A 17828-nucleotide genomic window follows, 5' to 3' on the forward strand; every position below is an offset into this window, starting at 1 on the left:
TGGGTCCACACAAAGACATGTGCTCAATCAGGGAGAGAGAGAAATCCAAACCATAGAATTATCAACATTTATTGCATAAAGAGAATAAAAAGGAGGAATGGAAAATTGAAAAGTAAAAAGAAAAGAACCTGAGAAGGAAGGGATAAGCATGGAGAAGCTCAGTTCCATCCCAAAAAAGAACCTTTGGGTCCCTTGTCTTGTTGTTGGGGTCACTGTTTACATATATATCTGCCACTGGAGACTGTAGTGCTTTAAGCTAATATAGAATACTTTAATTTCCCAGCCAGTACCATTCACTCGCCACTAAAAATTAAAAATAGTCAAAAGCTCATCATCTCTTATCTAAGATTCTGTTCTTGTGGTGGTGTGTGATTGGGAACCAAACAGATTTACCTAAAGTTGCTTCCAACTGTATCAGGGTATCTTCACACATTATGTATTCATGCATGTACACTTCCAGCTCTCAGTTCTCACGAGTCACACCCACAAGGACACACATTAATATTAAATAAAATCTGGTATAGTTTTTTTGGTAAAGAAGCTCTTGTTACATGGGAATGAGCCTAAAACAGTATCTGCAATCTCAGTTACAAGCCAAAGTAAGAACTAGGAACAACATTTTGGGTTGAACTTGTGAAGGGAGTAAAGGTATTATGATGAGTTCCCACAAAAAAGAATGATCGACAAAGATTTATGAAGACCCTTTAGCTCCTTTTAACAAGGAGAAAAGTTAATGGAAGCTGAAAGCCTTACCTCATGGACTCAGCAAATCATAGAAAATGAAGATAAACGAGAAAATTGCTCATTTGTAAATTATATTTCCATCACATGAATAAATGGTAAAACCACATTAATTGAAAAATATAAAAATAAAAAGACTTTCTTATTTCCAGTATGAACAACAGCAGCATGATTAAATTATAGCACAAGCATGCTTAATTTCTATTAGATCCAAAATTACAAGGTTACGATGAGAGGAATTTTAGGGGGGGAATCATTTTTTTTTTTTTATTTGAAATATAAGGAGTAAGTGATGAACTAGAGAAGGTCCTGTAATACAAGAGAGCTTAAGCTACAGAATCAAATCTTGTTCTACTCCTCAACACAATAGTGCGGTTGTGCTTCTCCACCAAGCAAAAGAATTAAGAAAACAAACTCTCTACACTGGCCTGTGTCGCTTGTGGCCAGCTTTCCCATCTGATTTCACAGCACCACTGGAATCTCCCTCGGAAGTAATTTCCATGGATTTGGTAAAGGAACTTGAAAGATCAGCATATAGGTCAACCACTCTTCTGACATTGTTGTTGAGCTCCCTAATAAGGCCCACATTCCTTGTAAGGTTGTCAGGGACCTTAGACTCATGATTCTGGTTTATCTCATTGATGAGTAACCTATTCTGATCCAAGATGTTCTGGACTTGAACAAAGCTCTTTTGAAATGTATTCAAGACCTTGCTATCAATCTGGGTACCATTGCCAAGACCAGAGAATGTGTCACCCTCCATTTTTTTTTTTTTTTTTTTGAGTCAAAAGCTAATTCAAGTCAGAACCAACCAGCCCTGCATCATTAGCAAAAGGAGATGAGAAGAGATAACTAAGGAGGATTAAGTATTTAAAAATAATATACTGTTTGGTGTAGTTAACTTTTTTAATTTATCCATAATCATACCCTCCTATCTGTACTTGCCTGCACTAACCAAAGCAGAGAGACAAAACATGAACAGTTTTGGAATTGTTTAAGGCATTTGGGCAGATGAGACAAGCTCTGTAGAAGAAATCATGACCTCCATGAGTTCCTTTTTCCAGAGGAATCAGACTATAAGCATGAATTATTTTTATTATTATTCTTGTTAGTATTATTGATAGTAATAATTTTTTATTTTTTATGAGTTGGGGAAAGCAGATCCCGTTTCCATAAAAGGGAACTTTTTTTTTATTGTACTCAGGAAATAGCTACCTAAAGCAGAGAGTTCCATAGATCATATATGCATCTCAAAGACCACACAAAAAAAAGAGAGTCAATGATGCCAGTGATGAGGCTATGAAAGTACTGCTACACGGACTATATCAACCTTTTCAAACAAAATTAAGGAAAGCAAAAATACAAGAAGTAACTGTTCATAAAGCTAATAAAGATTATTGACCAAATTTCTGAGAACATACATATATACATACATTGAATAAAACCAAAAGGCCATTTAATAATGTCGAATTGGCATTACTTAAAACAAAGGGAAAAAAACCAAATATAAATTAATGAAGAAAACTTGCAGCAGCATAATAGCTAGTAACAAAAATTCTTAGAAGAAAAAAAAAATTGAAAAAACATAAAAGCCCATTTGAGTTTGGCGATTCCAAGTTCCAACGCATCTCAAACCCATTAAATTGTAGAGATCTTCAGAGAATATTTTATTCAACGAGGAAGAAGGAAACAGCAGAGAAACAAGGACGAGAAAACAAAAATTCACATTTTTGCAACTACAAAAATTCAAACAACATATTATTTACTAGTTTATTAATGGTAACATTAATAACAATATTATCATATTATATATATATATATATATATATATATATATATATATTCTAAAAATAGTACCTTTTGAACCCGCAACATTATGTTTTGTGGAAGAAGAGTGAGATTGAAAGATGGAGAGAGAGAATAAGATCGGCAACTAAATGAAATCTCCAGAACACGAAGGAGCAGTCCTGTGAATTTTCTTCTCAGAGAACAGAAGAGAGAGAAAGAGATAGAGAGAGAATATGTAGATTTGACAGTCACGCTCACGCTCGGACCCATCTGTGTCTTAATATTTTAGCATTATTCTGTACAATCTATAATATTAATGATATGATGTATGTTCAATATTCAATATCCATCTGTTTATCCCAAAAAATATATATATATATATATCCATCTGTGTTTTTTTTTTTTTGGTTTTTTTTTTAAAGTTAATTTGGATACACTAACGTCATATAGAAAAATCATTGTGGGTACACATAAAATAATGAGTAAACACCATTTTTAGTCCCTGGCAATATCTACGAAGTCTTTTTCAGTCCCTGGCAATAAAAAAGGACCAAATTGGTCCCTGAAAGTACAAGAAAAGAGTCACTCTACATATTTGGGAGTTGACATAAGGACTAACATGGCTCTTTTTTTGTAATTTCAGGGACCAATTTGGTCCTTTTTTATTGCCAGGGACTAAAAAGGACTTCGTAGATATTGACAGGGACTAAAAAGGATGTTTACTCTAAAATAATTTTAATCTAAATTATATATAAGTCATAACGATCGATGAGTGTATGTCTGGTACATACGATGCAATAACAACGGATGATAACGATTTGAACGGATAAAATTTTAATACGATGCAGGTGACATTGTATAGGGTATTGCATAATATTAAATAATATTAAATATTTTTATAAATACATTTTTCACTTAAAAACATATTATATTCAGAAAATTTGTTTTTTTTTTATAGACAAAAGGCGTAAGCCAACACGAAGAGAAAAAAAATAACAACAAAAAGAGACTAAAGATTACACACACCACATCACGTGGTCTACTAACAGAAGCTAAATTAGCTAGCAGCAAAAGCCTAATATCAAGAGGAGGATCTGACCAAATAATTTTAGAAGCCTGCACTTGATTATCTAAAATATAATTGATCAACCAATCAGCACAAGAATTTCTTTCTCTATAAGTATACCTAAGAGACATAGACCAGTTCCTTTGAAGCCATATCCGTATACAAGAAATCAAATGATACTCACAGATTGCTACACTATTTTTTGTTAGCAGAGTGATTATGCTAGAAGAATCACTTTCAAGGATTATATCACTTTCAGAAAATTTGTGATATAATGTTAAGAAAAAAAATTCATAATTATTAAGTACATTATTTTAAAAAAAAAAAAACTTAATTCTTTTTAAAACATATCAAAAAAGTTTGCTTATCTTTCTGTAATTTCTTCTCTTCCTCATAATGAAATTTTTACACAGCCAAAAAAAAATCTCTTAGACAAATTCTTTTCACATAAAAACAAAGGGTTTTATGAGAGTTATGTTGTAGGAAAAGTGATTGTGTAATGTTATAGAGATTCGTTTTGCATGCCTTAATTTTTTATTTATTTTTTTGTTTTAAAAAGTGTGGGCCCCACAAAATGTTGTGAGGGTAGAAAAGTTTGTTGTGTTATGTTAAAGGATAAAACGAAAACCCAAAAACAAAACCTCACAATTGCTTGTCAATCATCAGATAATCATATACTTGTCATACACAGGAATTCAAAACACATCACTACGGACTTAAGGTTTATCAACGGTGTAGAAACGAACATCATACAAAGAACAAAAAATAATAAAAAAATAATACGGAAGACGAAAGAAAGAAAAGTAGCATATACATAATAATTAGCACATTCATATACTCAAGAATTGTTGGTGGTGGCACTCAATTAGATATTAGAATTTGATCTGCCATTCGATTTTTGAGAATTGTAAATAGGGTGTATATAGGTTACGTGAGGACAGACTTTGATCTTAATAGTTTAAGTTTATATAAAATATTAAATGAATACTTTTTTTGGTCCTCAGTAAATTTCACAATACCCTCTTTAGTTCCTAGCAAATAAAAAGACTTATCGTGGTCCTTAAATTTCAAAATGGACCTATTTAGTTGAAATCGTGGTCCTCACAAATTCAAAAAAGATATATTAATCCCTCAAAAGGACTAAAATAGATCCATTTTTAATTTCTTAGGACCACGATGGACCTTTTTATTTGCTAGGGACTAAAGCGGATATCGTGAAATTTACTGAGGATCAAAAAAGATATTTACTCTAAAATATTTAGAGCTTAACTGGCACATTAATTTATTAAAGGCTTGATTTATAGGTGTCCTATTGTAAAAAAATAAAAAAACCTAACATGGTCTTCTAGACTTACAGAGTTGCAAGTCGAACTAAAATAAAAAAGATTTAAATTTATTATTCATTAAACAAGGTTTCTCACAAGAGTCCAAATTATAAAAATTCTCACACAAATTTTTTTTAATAAGGTTACAAAGATCCTTAAATAATGTTCATAACAACACAAAAAATAGTTATTTTTAAGAGTCTTTTCTTTGCTCTTGGTAGCCTTCAAAAATATATTATTTTATTGAAAAATCAAAAGGCCAACTTGCAAGCTTATAAGCCAGGCTTTTTAAAATGAGCCTATGGCCTAATTTTTAAATGAATTTTTCTAAGTCTAAATATGCTCTATTTTCTAAATAGATTAGGATAAGACAGGGCAGACCAAAGGTAAGCTGAGTTGTTGGCCCCTGATAGGTGTTAACTTTGAATCATGTATATTTTAATGGGTTACATTCTGATTTATTTGAACTGGATGAAGTGTAATATGCAGGTATTTGGGCCAAAAAGAAAAATAATATGGCTCAATTTGGAAAAAGGTAAAAGAAAGGAAGTCAATGTAATTTTACTTATAAATTTCATTACCCAATGCTTGCAGATGTTAAAAATAAGCACGTGACCAAGTTGATAAAAGAAAGGGACAAATTTGGACCATTGGATGAACAAAAAGATGGACGGCTACTAACTTTTGGATTTTTTAGTTTTTAGTTATTTTTGTGGGATGTAATAAGAGATAGTTTTTCAGATTTAGATTTTCAATCTTTGTTATTTTTGTTTTTGAAAGAATTCTGAGCATTGTGAGATTTCTTGAAAACTGAGTGTATTGTTCTTCAATTCTTGAACTCGAGGTGCACTAACAACGCATCTTTGCGTGAAGGAATCAAGGATCTGCATGCAAGCTTGTGTTTTCATATTTTTGCAAGTTCTTCCTAGCTCTAGTTTAGGAATTGATACTTTGGTTTGTACGATTAACTTTGAGATTTTTTTTCTTGATATTTCTGAATGCATGTTTTCTTTTTCTGTAATCTCTAAATTGTTGTTTCTGAAAATGAGTTTCTAATTCCTTTCTTTTTCTAGGGTATTCAAAATGATTGGCTGAAATTCCTTGATGTGCATTGTTATTGTTTCTTTCATTCTCATTCATTTAGTACTTTTATCTTTTTAACTCAAGAACTCTATGGGAATAGAACTTGAGTAATTAAACAAAAGAAAATTGGGAAATGGACTTTTGTTAAGTGTTAAATGAACCCTTTTGGTTAGGAATAATCGGAGGTGTTTTCTGACAAAGATCTCTATAAAGAATCAGGAAACTTTTGGAAAAGACTTTCTTGAATCTTATTGTTGAACCTGGAAAGCTTTAGCTAAACTTGCCGTAGTAACTCAGAAATTGAGATATAGATGCTATAGCAATGTGCAATTTTGCAAGAATGCAAAGATTTTCTGTCACCCGTGATTTGAGATATACCTAGAAGCCCTTAATTTTGACAAACCATTTCTTTACTTTTTAGATCATAGTGCGACAATAGCGGATCACATATTGGACCCCACCCAAAAAAAAAAATTCATAAAAGGCCCTGAAGTCTACTCCTGACAAGTAACCTATCTATAAATAAAGGGTTAAGCCAATCAGATACACACTTTTGAACCCTATCTCTCTTAGATGTAATTGTGCACACCCCGCCCATTGGCTATGCCGTTATTCTAGTGTACAATATTTCGTTATTCTCTAAGGTACCTCCCATATAGGTACTTGAGAGAGGGGATCTAGATCTATAAAAATAAACCAATAAGTGAACATCTCGATCCTTCTAGGATTGAATATTGATGTTGTGGTTCCAAACCCATATCTACAAAAAGAAAAAGGAACACAAGATCAGTGTTACCCATTCAAACATGTGAAATTTCATGTACTAAAAAGCGAGCGGTTCAAACAAATATTAATTGCCAAGATTGGTGCTTAGACCATTTAGAAACCAAGAAGGGCTTTTGAGTTCAAGGACATAGTATAGTGCTGCTTTTGATGGAGTGATAGGATCCCCTCTTGTTGGTTCACTTTTCATCACATGTTTAGAGAAACAGTCAAGGTGCCAAACGATATAAATAGAATGGAGCGTCGACCGCTCCAAGCCTCAGCTCGCCTTATTGAAAATCTTAAAAACCTCATCGGCTGTGAAACCCAGAGTCTAGTCATTTGCTAGTTCACGCCATTTTCAGGCTCTTGCCTACTTGAAAAGAAAATATGGCTAAACAATCACACAAGAGGGGATGAATTGTGTGTTACTTCTTTTGCAAAAAATAATTAAAAACACAATCTTTTTTCAACAACTTCAACCCAAAACAAAATTCACAGAGTATTAACCTTTTCTTAACCCAGAAACAGAATTAAAACATATACAATAACATCTAATTCAGAGATTAAACAGGGAAATCAAAATTAGATGGGAAAAAAGAAGAAATCGAAGTTTATAGCAATCTCTTTCAAGAAAACATGCAAGAACGAAATTAAACGGAGAACTATCAATTCCTATCCCTTAAACAGATTCAAGATAACATATACAATGAATTAAAAATGAAATCAATTGATCAAAATCAAAGAGAAATGGTAAGGAAGAATTACACTGGGATATATCTTGGTTTACTCTCTAACCAGTTGAGAGCTATATCAAGGCTGAGATCAATCCTTTCACTATGTTCTAGCTTCAAACTGGAGCCAGAAAAACCGTTTTACAATATAGTCTTTTACAAGTCTATGACTAAACCTTTTATCACACTCAACTTATAACCTGTCTCTCCAATTCACCAAAATCAATTACAGCAATTCGCTCTTGCCAAACAGATGTAGAGTAGTCTCTCCACATCCAATACAATCAAAAAGATCATAAAAAGATTAAGAAACGAGAGAGTAATTGAGTTTTTCATCTAGGATATGCAAAAGTAGGCTAATTGGGGTTCAGTTCTGAATTCTATGTGTTTTTGCATTTTTTAGTGTTCATTCTTATTCAGAAACCCTTAGAATATGTTTATATAGGTGCCCAATTGAGTTAATAGTCGTTTATAGCCGTTGGACATCTAAAAGCCCGTTTATAATAATTCTTTATAATTAATAGAAAGAAATTAAAAAGAGAAACAATGTATGAGAATAAAATTACTTTACAGTAAAAAGTGAAATTACAGTAAGTTTTAAGGTAAAAATGCAATTAGGCAAAATTACTGGGAACTTAGAGAATTAACAATTAAAGAGAATTTGTGAAGTTATAAGAATTAATCACACAATTAAGTCATGGCTAGTAGAGAAAGAATTATGAAGAAAGGATGAGTTAGTAATTACTAGATTGTTTTGTTGACTTTTGGGGTAAAAAATGATTAAGTTAATTAAGCATTATCATTATGTAAATATCACACTTCACCATCGATTTCTTCTTCTCAAAACTGTGGGACTCCATTGTTAAGGAAGTAGGAAAGCTTGAAACCTATCTTTTAATTGAGTGCATGAAATACCTTGGTTCTTTGAGCAAAGTTGCATATATTTTTAAGGAGAGTAAAACCATCCAAACAAATATACTTGATAAGCTTTATAGAGGGAGATATTATCTTCTAAAGTCTTGAGAGATTTTGTGTTTTTGGTGATTTTGAGATTATTTTACACCATAGAAGTTGGCAAAGTTGGTCTCTCATCATTCTATGGTGATCTATGGTGAATAAATCCATCTATTTTCATGTTTTCATGAAGTTTTGTCAATGTTGGGTTTTTACATGAATAGTGTTGCGAAAATTCTGATTTTTGATGGAGTTTGATGATGATTCTTATATTTAATAATGATGTAGAGATGTGCCAAGTGTTATCTTGGTAAAGGAGCGTGCATTTGAGCAATCATTGGATCAAATCTAGTTCTTGAATTTTCAAGGATTTGGTAAGTTAGGAGTATAAAGTTTATGAAAGAAATGCTAGCCATTGGCTTGATAATTTATGTGATTCATTTTTTAATTATCACCCTTACACATTTGCCCTAGGTTGTTCTTGTGTTGAATTGGTGATTCTGTGCATTAAGAGATAAAGAAAGCAGAATACGAAAGTCTACAACAAGTAAACTTCTAGACCTAGGGTTTTAGTCCCTTGTGTGTTCCACCATACTCCTTTGGAAGTAATTTAAATCTTGTATGATGCATGATAAGATGTATGAGAACAAAATTAGAATAGACATAACTTTTTTGGGGATTTCTTCCTTTGGGATAACCCTTAGAAGTATATTATCTTGGTGATTTCATCCTTTGGAACAACCCTTGGTAAGTTATTTATGCATTATTCCTTGTGGAAATTATCCTTTGGGAAAATTCTTGGAAATGCTATAGTTGGCCATACCAGAGAAAGAATAGACTGAATAGAAGGAACTTCCCTTGGAAAACCTTCGGGATATCCTCGGGGTACAGACGCCTAAAAGCCACAAAAAAATGGACCTCTCTTGGAAGTTCCATTATATATATATATTGTTATATATGCATGCTTTGTTTTAATATTGTTAATCCACAGAAAGCGAACTATAGGATGGAGTAATCCTCCAAGGACCCTTCATTTACTAAAATTTTATCTCACCTCGTGTTTGGGGATGCACCTTTCAAGTACCTTCAATGATGGATAGGGAGTATCTCATGGTAAGAGGCCAACATAGACTATATTATATAGTATACTACTACTACTGATTACTTTTGTTGTACATGTAATTGTAATCAATTTTTAAAAAGAATATGAGAAGATGTATTATGGGAACTTAACATATGGTCTTGTGTATTTTGTATCTCTCTTTATGTATTTGATGTAAAGAACATTGATTGTGTATATAACATTTTAAGTTCCATGAAAGAGAATGTTTGAAAGACTTTGATGATATACCTATATGTAATGAGATTTGGTATGTTATTCATGACGGGAAAAATATGAGATGAGAATGCCTAAGATGTTGCCAAGACAATGCATATATTAATTGTTGTATGAGCAAATCTTGTATGTAAGAAATGAGAAAGAGTAGAAGTGATATCCATTATGAAAGTGATGTTAAGAAGTTAACTTGACACATAAGTAATGCAATAATTGATAACTTAGAATGCAAGAAATGTGAATATAATGAGATATGAAAGAGGATGTAAATGCACCTATGTTTATTGGACATATGGTTGTCATTCCAGTCTATTAGGTAAATTGAATAATGAAGAAGTGGGATTGTATCATCCCTAGATAGTGGCATGAAATAGAAAGTACATTCTTCTGCCATGGGGAGCACGCCAAAGCGCTGAAGAATGCGCTAAAATGCACTACCTAGAAGCAAAAATCCTTCGAAGAGCGTGCTTTTCTAAAATGTGCAATTAAATTCCAGAACCAGTAGCTTATGTATTGAGCGTGCTAAAGCCTGATAAAATAGATGAAAATACCTGATGAGGGCGATAACGCGCGTTGGAGAGTGAGTTTTATTTAATTTGGAGGTAGTAGCTACCCCATGCAGCGAGCTAAAGCATGCAAGGAGAGATCTAAAGCGAGCTAAAATGGGAGAAAAACTTGGAGAGGGGACTAACATGTGCTAGGGCTTGCTAAAGCGCCCAAAATAGAGTGAAATTGTACGTGCAACAGCACGCTCAAGGGCGCTAAAGCACGCTCCAGCGTGCTACCTAAACTTTTGAAAAGTAAGATTTAAGCCGTGTTGGTTTATAAGGACCACGTGGTATTGATACAGAAGTAATGTATGATATATTTAAATGAAGTATGATTATTTCGAATGTATGATTTATGATTATAGTTTTTGATTATTTTAATTACGGAAAGAGTTCTGTTTCACTTCCTTATCTAATGATGTAATTTGTTTTTGTAAGGAAGCAATAGTCTTTCTTGATGCTCTAAAAGATTTAACATGTTCTAATGATTCATTATGCATTTCTTCAAACATCTTAGACAATTCATCATATGAAGGGGAAATAGTAGAGCAATATGAATTTACCTTAGGTTCGGATTCATTTCCATCCTCATTTTCCATTAGACATACATGTTGAGTTCCTTGGTTTGGTTTTTTCGGTGTTCTTCCATCTTGCATAAAACACAAGTTTGCTTCTTCCTTGGATCTATCATTGGAAGAGCTCTATTCATCATCCCAAGCAAGATAGACTTTCTTGAATTTCTCACTACTAAAAAAATATCAATTAGAGACAGAATAATTCTATCACTAAGTGAAATATTTCTCTCACTAAGTAGACTAGTGACGGAATTAGGGATGGACAAAAATCCGTTACATTATGGCTTTTCACTAACAGGTTGAGATGGAATTATGAATTTGTCCCTAATAGAGACAAATTTTAAGACGAAACAAATCAGTCTCTATCTGAGACGAAATTTTTTTTGTCACTATCAGAGACAAAAATATTTCCCTCTCTGATAGTGATGGATAAATCTGTCCCTGTGATATTATTTTTTGTCACTAATTTATGCACATGAAATTGTGTAATCCGTTTCTATTAGGGATAGAAATTGTTCATCTCTAATTGTGAGGGATTTTTTCAGTCTCTGTTAGTGACAAACAGTTTTTCATCTTTGTTAATGACAGAGAATTTCCATCTCTGTTAGTGACAAATATTTTTCCTTTCTCTTAGTGATGGATATTTTTTCCTCTCTATTAGCGACAGATTATTTTTGTCTCTGTTAGTGACCGAAATTTTTGTCTCTATTAGTTACATATTGTTTTTATCTCTATTAGTGACAATATTTTCCATCCCAATTGGTGACGGATATTTCTGTCTCTATTTTTTGTCCCTAATATTTGAATTTTTTTCAAAATAAATTACATTAAAATTTTAACTTTTAGAGTAAATACCTTTTTTGGTCCTCAACAAATTTCATGATGCCCGCTTTAGTCCCTAGCAAATAAAAAGGCCCATTGTGATCCCTAAAAAATTCAAAATGGACCCATTTAGTTGAAATCGTGGTCCCTCATAAATTCAAAAAAGACCCATATTAGTCCTCAAAAGGACTAAAATGGGTTCATTTTGAATTTTTTAGGGACCACGATGGGCCTTTTTATTTACTAGGGACTGAAGCAGGCATCGTGAAATTTGTTGAGGACCAAAAATGGTATTTACTCTAATTTTTATTGAAACTTAATATTAATTATAATATAATATTCCCGTAACAAACTAAAACAAAATAAGAAGAAGCTAATACTGAGAAAAATGAAGTACTAAATCAAATCCAACCATTGTAATACAATAAGTTTTAACGTGAATTTATGAAAAATAACAAATGTATAAGACAACAAATAATATTCGCAAATGAAAATAAGAAAAGAAAATTTGTATCATATCAATTATTGTCACACAACTGAGCATCAATATCATCATCATAATCATCACTGTGTGCATCTAGTGCCGGAGTCATAGTAGTGGAAGTGCGCACATCCCCTCCTAAACGAGCCATCAACATCGCTAGCTGCTCTTTCATAATTGCCATCTCTTGATCTGTTTGCTCTTTCATAATAGTCATTTGTTGTTGTGTGTTCTCATATTTTTGCTTCAGCTGCTCGTTGTGGCTAGATAAGTTGGTGATTGTGTCTCTCATGCAATCATAATCATACTCATATGTAGAGACTCCTGACGAGCTGGCAGAAGTCTTTATGGGCTTATAATTTCACGTCTCTGCACCTAAACCATATATTAGACCTTTCTTGTTCATACCACCAATAGCCTGCAATAATAACACATCATCAGATTGACAAGTGGATACCTATGCCCCAGCCGCCAATGCATTGTCACGATCAGTCCTTCGCTTCAAGAAGTTCTCCTAAAATTACAAAAATTACATTAGTTATCACTTAAGTTTGATTCAATGACAAATAAACAAAAATTCTCAAATATTACAAACTTACAACATATCCCTTTGCCTTCTCATTAACGCACGAGCCATCGATTTAACTATGTGCCTCTTCTTAAATACCTCGAAAGATAATGATTATGGATTTATAGTATGATCCATCCTCTGCAATAGAAAAGGTTATCCACCCATCCATGATGAAAATAGGAAATAATAGATTTAGTTATACGATTTTTAATTCAAATTACTTACCAATCTCTTCTTAATTTCCGTTTCCGAGATAAAGCCTCCAACATGTGCAGGTCCTTCATATTTTGATCTATTTTGTTTGTTTTGCTGGAACTTTCTTTGTTAGTCTTCTGAGGCCCATTTCTCCTGCAGATGTGATAAAATATATGATTTAATCCATCCCCTTCTTTCCTTACCTACTCGGACCATGTTCAAATGATGTGACAATAAATATGATGATTTCTGATGAAATGTCTTCTGCATAAGAACCTCGTACTGTGGAAGATAAATAAATCAAATGCAAAGATTAATTACGTTTTCTTCTTAGAATAAATGTTTTATAATCAATTATGTAGTTTTTTTCTTTAACATATTACACTCTTCTTCTTTTAAAGAATTTTTTTTATCTTTAATTGATTTTAATATAAACGGTTCTCTTAACATTAATTAACAACTATAACCAATTTCTCAAAAGTATTTTTTCTTTCTCTGTAATTGTCATGAATTTTACATGCAACAATTTTAAACACTTATTATTGATTTTAAGATTTTATAAAATAATATAAAATTGTCAACACTCATAGTATCAATTCTAAAATTTGACCCAAATTTTTTATTTTATCTTTTAAAATTGAAAGTTTTATTATAAGAATTCAAAGTTAGACACGTTCAGAATTAAAAAAAAAAACATAAAAATAAAATTATTTTTTAATAAACTCACTCACTTTCAAAAGAATTAAAATATAAAACATACTAATTTTTTTTAAAAAAATCTAATTTAAATCAAAATTAACAATTTACGTATTACACATGATTTTTTTTTTTAAATTTTAACAATCTCAAAGTGGGTGTTTTGAGATTAGAAAGAATCTGCCAGCTTAACTGGCAAAGCCAAAATTCATGAACTCATTAAACCCACAAAATCCTCCACCCATTGATCATATAGCAAGCAAAAGTTATGAATCTATGATGATATGGAGAATGGTACTACGGTAGTGCAGCTATAACAAGGAGACAACGAGCAAAAAGCTAACAGAGAAGACGAACATGGAGAAGGAGAACATAGGGTACAAATTTGCAGTCTATGGCAGTGTTCATTTACCTTCCCAACATCAACATCCTTCCTGCTCGTGTTCCACAGTGAAAATCATGTGCCGGTTTCCTTCCTGCTAGTGTTCCACAGGGAAAATTAGAAAATCTCATGCTAGCAAATCGATAGGAAATTAATTATTAAAAAAGGAATTAGTTACAATAGCTACCTCTGATTCCAAAAGAGCGTGAAAGTGATTCAGAATGAGCACCCAAAGATAAAATACTGAATGAGAGCCAAAAGTGAGAATGACATGCGCAACAAAGTTGGCGCGCAAAGAAAAATTATGGCATGACTTGAGGGAGGGAAAGATTTTGAAGGAGGGAACAATTTGGGAAAGATAAAATGTGGGAGGGTAAAATAATTTGATATGATTATTTTTTTTTCAACTTACTTAACACTGTACGCTTTTCTCTAAAAAAAAATTAGGATAATTAATGCTCTTTAATTCAAAGAGATAATAATTTTATCTTGCTAATTGCTTCAACCATGCTCATTGGATACTCAACTTTCAGTATCGAAAAGATAGGGAGGTGGAAGATAAATTAGGGGATGATGTGAGTCGAAAGTTATCAAATCTTATCTTTTTATTTTTAGTTATTTTTTAATTTTTAAATGATAACATTGGTTTCACATATAGACCTTTATATATGTAAAATACAGTACAGAATACAATATACTATATTGAGTACGATTTTCATATATATATATATATATATATATATATATATATAAAGGTCTCATCTTTATATGCCATTTATGCTTCATACATTTGATCACGACGTAGACGGATTGCGTCTTTGTATAATTTGAATTTGAATTCAAATTATATTACTATTTCTAGTCAAATCCTATATATAAAGCCTCATTTTAATCTTATTAAGATATGAATAAAATTTAAACTATTTAAATTTCATTCATGTGATAGGATCTCTATCCTATCTTTATACTATCCGAATTCAAATTCAAATTCAAAATTTAAATTAAGATAAAGAGCCAGTTCTTATTTAATTTAAATATTATATTTAAACTTTACAAATACTTGATCTAATTCTTTATAAATATTATATTTAAACTTTACAAATATTATATCCACTTAGCACCAGCATGATCCTATCTTATAGATTCTACATTATACTCTTACAGGCCCAAAACCATATGCTATATATAGGTATATAACTTATTAGGCCCAAATAGCCATTGATATAAATAAGCATGAGCTTACTAAACCCCTTTAGTAGGATTGACATGATCACATAGAGTATTAGCAATACTTTGTACCTCAAAGCTAGATGAACGACCAAGTGATCAACCTTTCCCGTAGCCGTAGGGTTACCGTGTCAATCCATCGTTTCATATCGTTATCCATCTTCCAGTCAAGAGCAATGATATTGTATCAACTCTAGAATGACTCGAAGTTAGCTTTTACAGAACTAGGAGTCCTCTTCCATAAACTCTAAAGATGGATCCATGAACTCCTTTATAATTCCTTGTGCACGGGTTCTCAAGTCTTACGGAAGTCATTCGAGTTTCCTCGGTCTCTTGTGGATAAATTATATCTTGCAGAGATTATGAATCCTATCGGCTTGTCATAGGGGTGGTAATTAAGGTCAATACAACATGATACAACACGAATTTGACACAAACACGAAAATGCTCAACACGAACACGACACAAATTTGAAATTGGGTTAAAACCTTCGACACAAACATGACCAAGAGCCATATATTAAGAACAACCACCCCAATAATGAAGAAGATTCTGGAAGAAGACCAAGAAGCATTCCCTTTCTATAAAAAGGATAAAAATCTTTGGACATTCTATTCTTTTATATTATACTATTCTTTTGGATTCTTTCTTATACATTATAATGTAAAAGACTTCTATATTATATCAAAACTTGGATATTCTTCATCAAGATCATTTACGGAGTCTCTATTTTCTTCTTCCTTTTCTTTGCTTGATCTTGAAACTTTTAATCCAATTCCCTTACTTTTCTTGTTGACTTGTTCCTTCATGGTGATTCTTATATAGAGCATCCAAATGCGTAACGAGGTGTATGAATCTCTTTTGCATACTTTGAATACTTTCATTTTTATTTATCTCAAATAATTCAAATTCTCTAGTAAGGGCATTTACTTTGAATACTTTCATTTTCATTTGTAAAATCTTTTCGCAAAATGCCTCTTTTGATATTTTAAATAATATTTCGCCAATTAAATGATTTAACAAGGAAAATTCTAAATGTAGGTACTAGTGTGTGATCAATAAATACATGCTAGTGAATAAATAAACACAATCTAAAAATGCATTTTCAAAACAAAAATAAAGAGTTCAAGGTTAGGAAAATTGCAAACTAGATATATCCTGATTTGGTCACCACCACTGTGACCTACGTTCAGACTGAAGCCGCTCGATCAATCTTTTTTCACTAACTATCTAGCTTCAAGGGTGCTTGATAAACTATTACAATCTTCCAAGACTTCAGGCTCTTGGATGCCTTTACACTTCACTCCAAATTTTCTAAGGTATTTGGTAACTTCTCAAGTTCAAAGGGTTCACTCCCCTCTCAATTCAAGAAATCAAATTGAAGTGTTTAACAATAGCTAAGTACTCTTAAAGTACAGATTGTACAAGTTGAAGAACTAATAGGTGTATAGCTTTAAATCAAAGATGAGCTCAAGAATATGTAATGAACAAAGTATATAATCAATGAGCAATAATGACTTGGAAGAAGTAATAATGGTTCAATAATTGATGTATATTCGTCCAACATTGATTACTGTAGCTACAAGTATATATAAAGGCATCTCCAACAAAAGCTAGTCGTTTATAGCCGTTAGATACTGTACATATCCAGATATTTATCGGGGCAATATCCGAATATTGAAAATCCAATATCCGGATATTTCATGGCAGCAACTCTTTTGCATGAAATCTTGAATTCTTCTCGTACAAAATAACACATGTAATTGGGTATGGAGAGTGTTTTTAAGTATTCATATCATGTAAAGATCATTCCAAACCTATTTTGATATATTAAACCATTCAAATTGTCCCTTTTCAACCTTTAGTGTTCAAGATGCAATCTTTCAAGTTCAAATAGATTTTCAAGAGTGTGAACAAGTATATTCAAGTTGTGCAAGGCTGCTTGTATGCTCAAATCATGTTAAAAGGCTTTTGATACAATTTTGACTTATTAAACCAAGGTTTTTAAGCACTTTATGAATATGCAATGCTATGAATGACTTGAGCTCATGCAATGCTATCTAGTATACACCTTTATATATTGTTCTAAGTCCTAAATATATATTCTGAGCTGATCTTTTAGTTTCCAGTTTTTAGCAAGTTCGTTTTCAGTTTTTGAGTTTTTGTTTTTCTGACTCTGTAAGCACGTGCAAGTTTCTTCTCTTGGAGAAAACCAAGATTAGCTAATTTCATTTTGCCTCTGCGTAGCACTTTCAATTTCTGAATTTGTAGCTTAAGTTGATGGTGCAAGTTTCTTCTCTTGGAGAAAACCAAGATTAGCTAATTTCATTTTGGCTCTGCGTAGCACTTTCAATTTCTGAATTTGTAGCTTAAGTTGATGGTTTGTACTCTTGACTTTAATCTACTGTTTTCTACATTTAGACGTTGGAGAGTAATGAACATCTTCTTCTTCTTAATGATTTTCTTTTCTGCAATTTTCGTTAATATGAATAGCTAGATCTTTTTCTGAAATCTTGAATGGAGTGATGAGTACCTTTTAATC

The 17828-nt window shown here is 32.1% G+C and overlaps 1 protein-coding gene across 1 annotated transcript; it reads right to left on the bottom strand.

Annotated features, from left to right (window-relative positions):
- Window positions 1-862: 862 nt before the first annotated feature.
- On the bottom strand, window positions 863-2770 carry LOC133289375 (protein ELF4-LIKE 3-like). The gene is made up of 2 exons (XM_061487296.1): window positions 2599-2770; window positions 863-1558 (listed from the first exon to the last, which is right to left on the bottom strand). Exon 2 carries the CDS (start codon window positions 1502-1504, stop codon window positions 1160-1162), a length of 345 nt encoding a protein of 114 aa, XP_061343280.1. The 5' UTR covers window positions 1505-1558; window positions 2599-2770; the 3' UTR covers window positions 863-1159.
- Window positions 2771-17828: the final 15058 nt, after the last annotated feature.

Source organism: Gastrolobium bilobum, unplaced genomic scaffold (assembly GCF_033153095.1).
Source record: "Gastrolobium bilobum isolate Gb01-03AN ecotype WA unplaced genomic scaffold, APGP_CSIRO_Gbil_v1 utg9106, whole genome shotgun sequence".
Classification (NCBI taxonomy): Eukaryota; Viridiplantae; Streptophyta; class Magnoliopsida; order Fabales; family Fabaceae; genus Gastrolobium; species Gastrolobium bilobum.

What these genes read in the sequence shown, in the direction of transcription:
- LOC133289375 (XM_061487296.1), bottom strand. Translation starts at nt 1,504, where the DNA reads ATGGAGGGTGACACATTCTCTGGTCTTGGCAATGGTACCCAGATTGAT.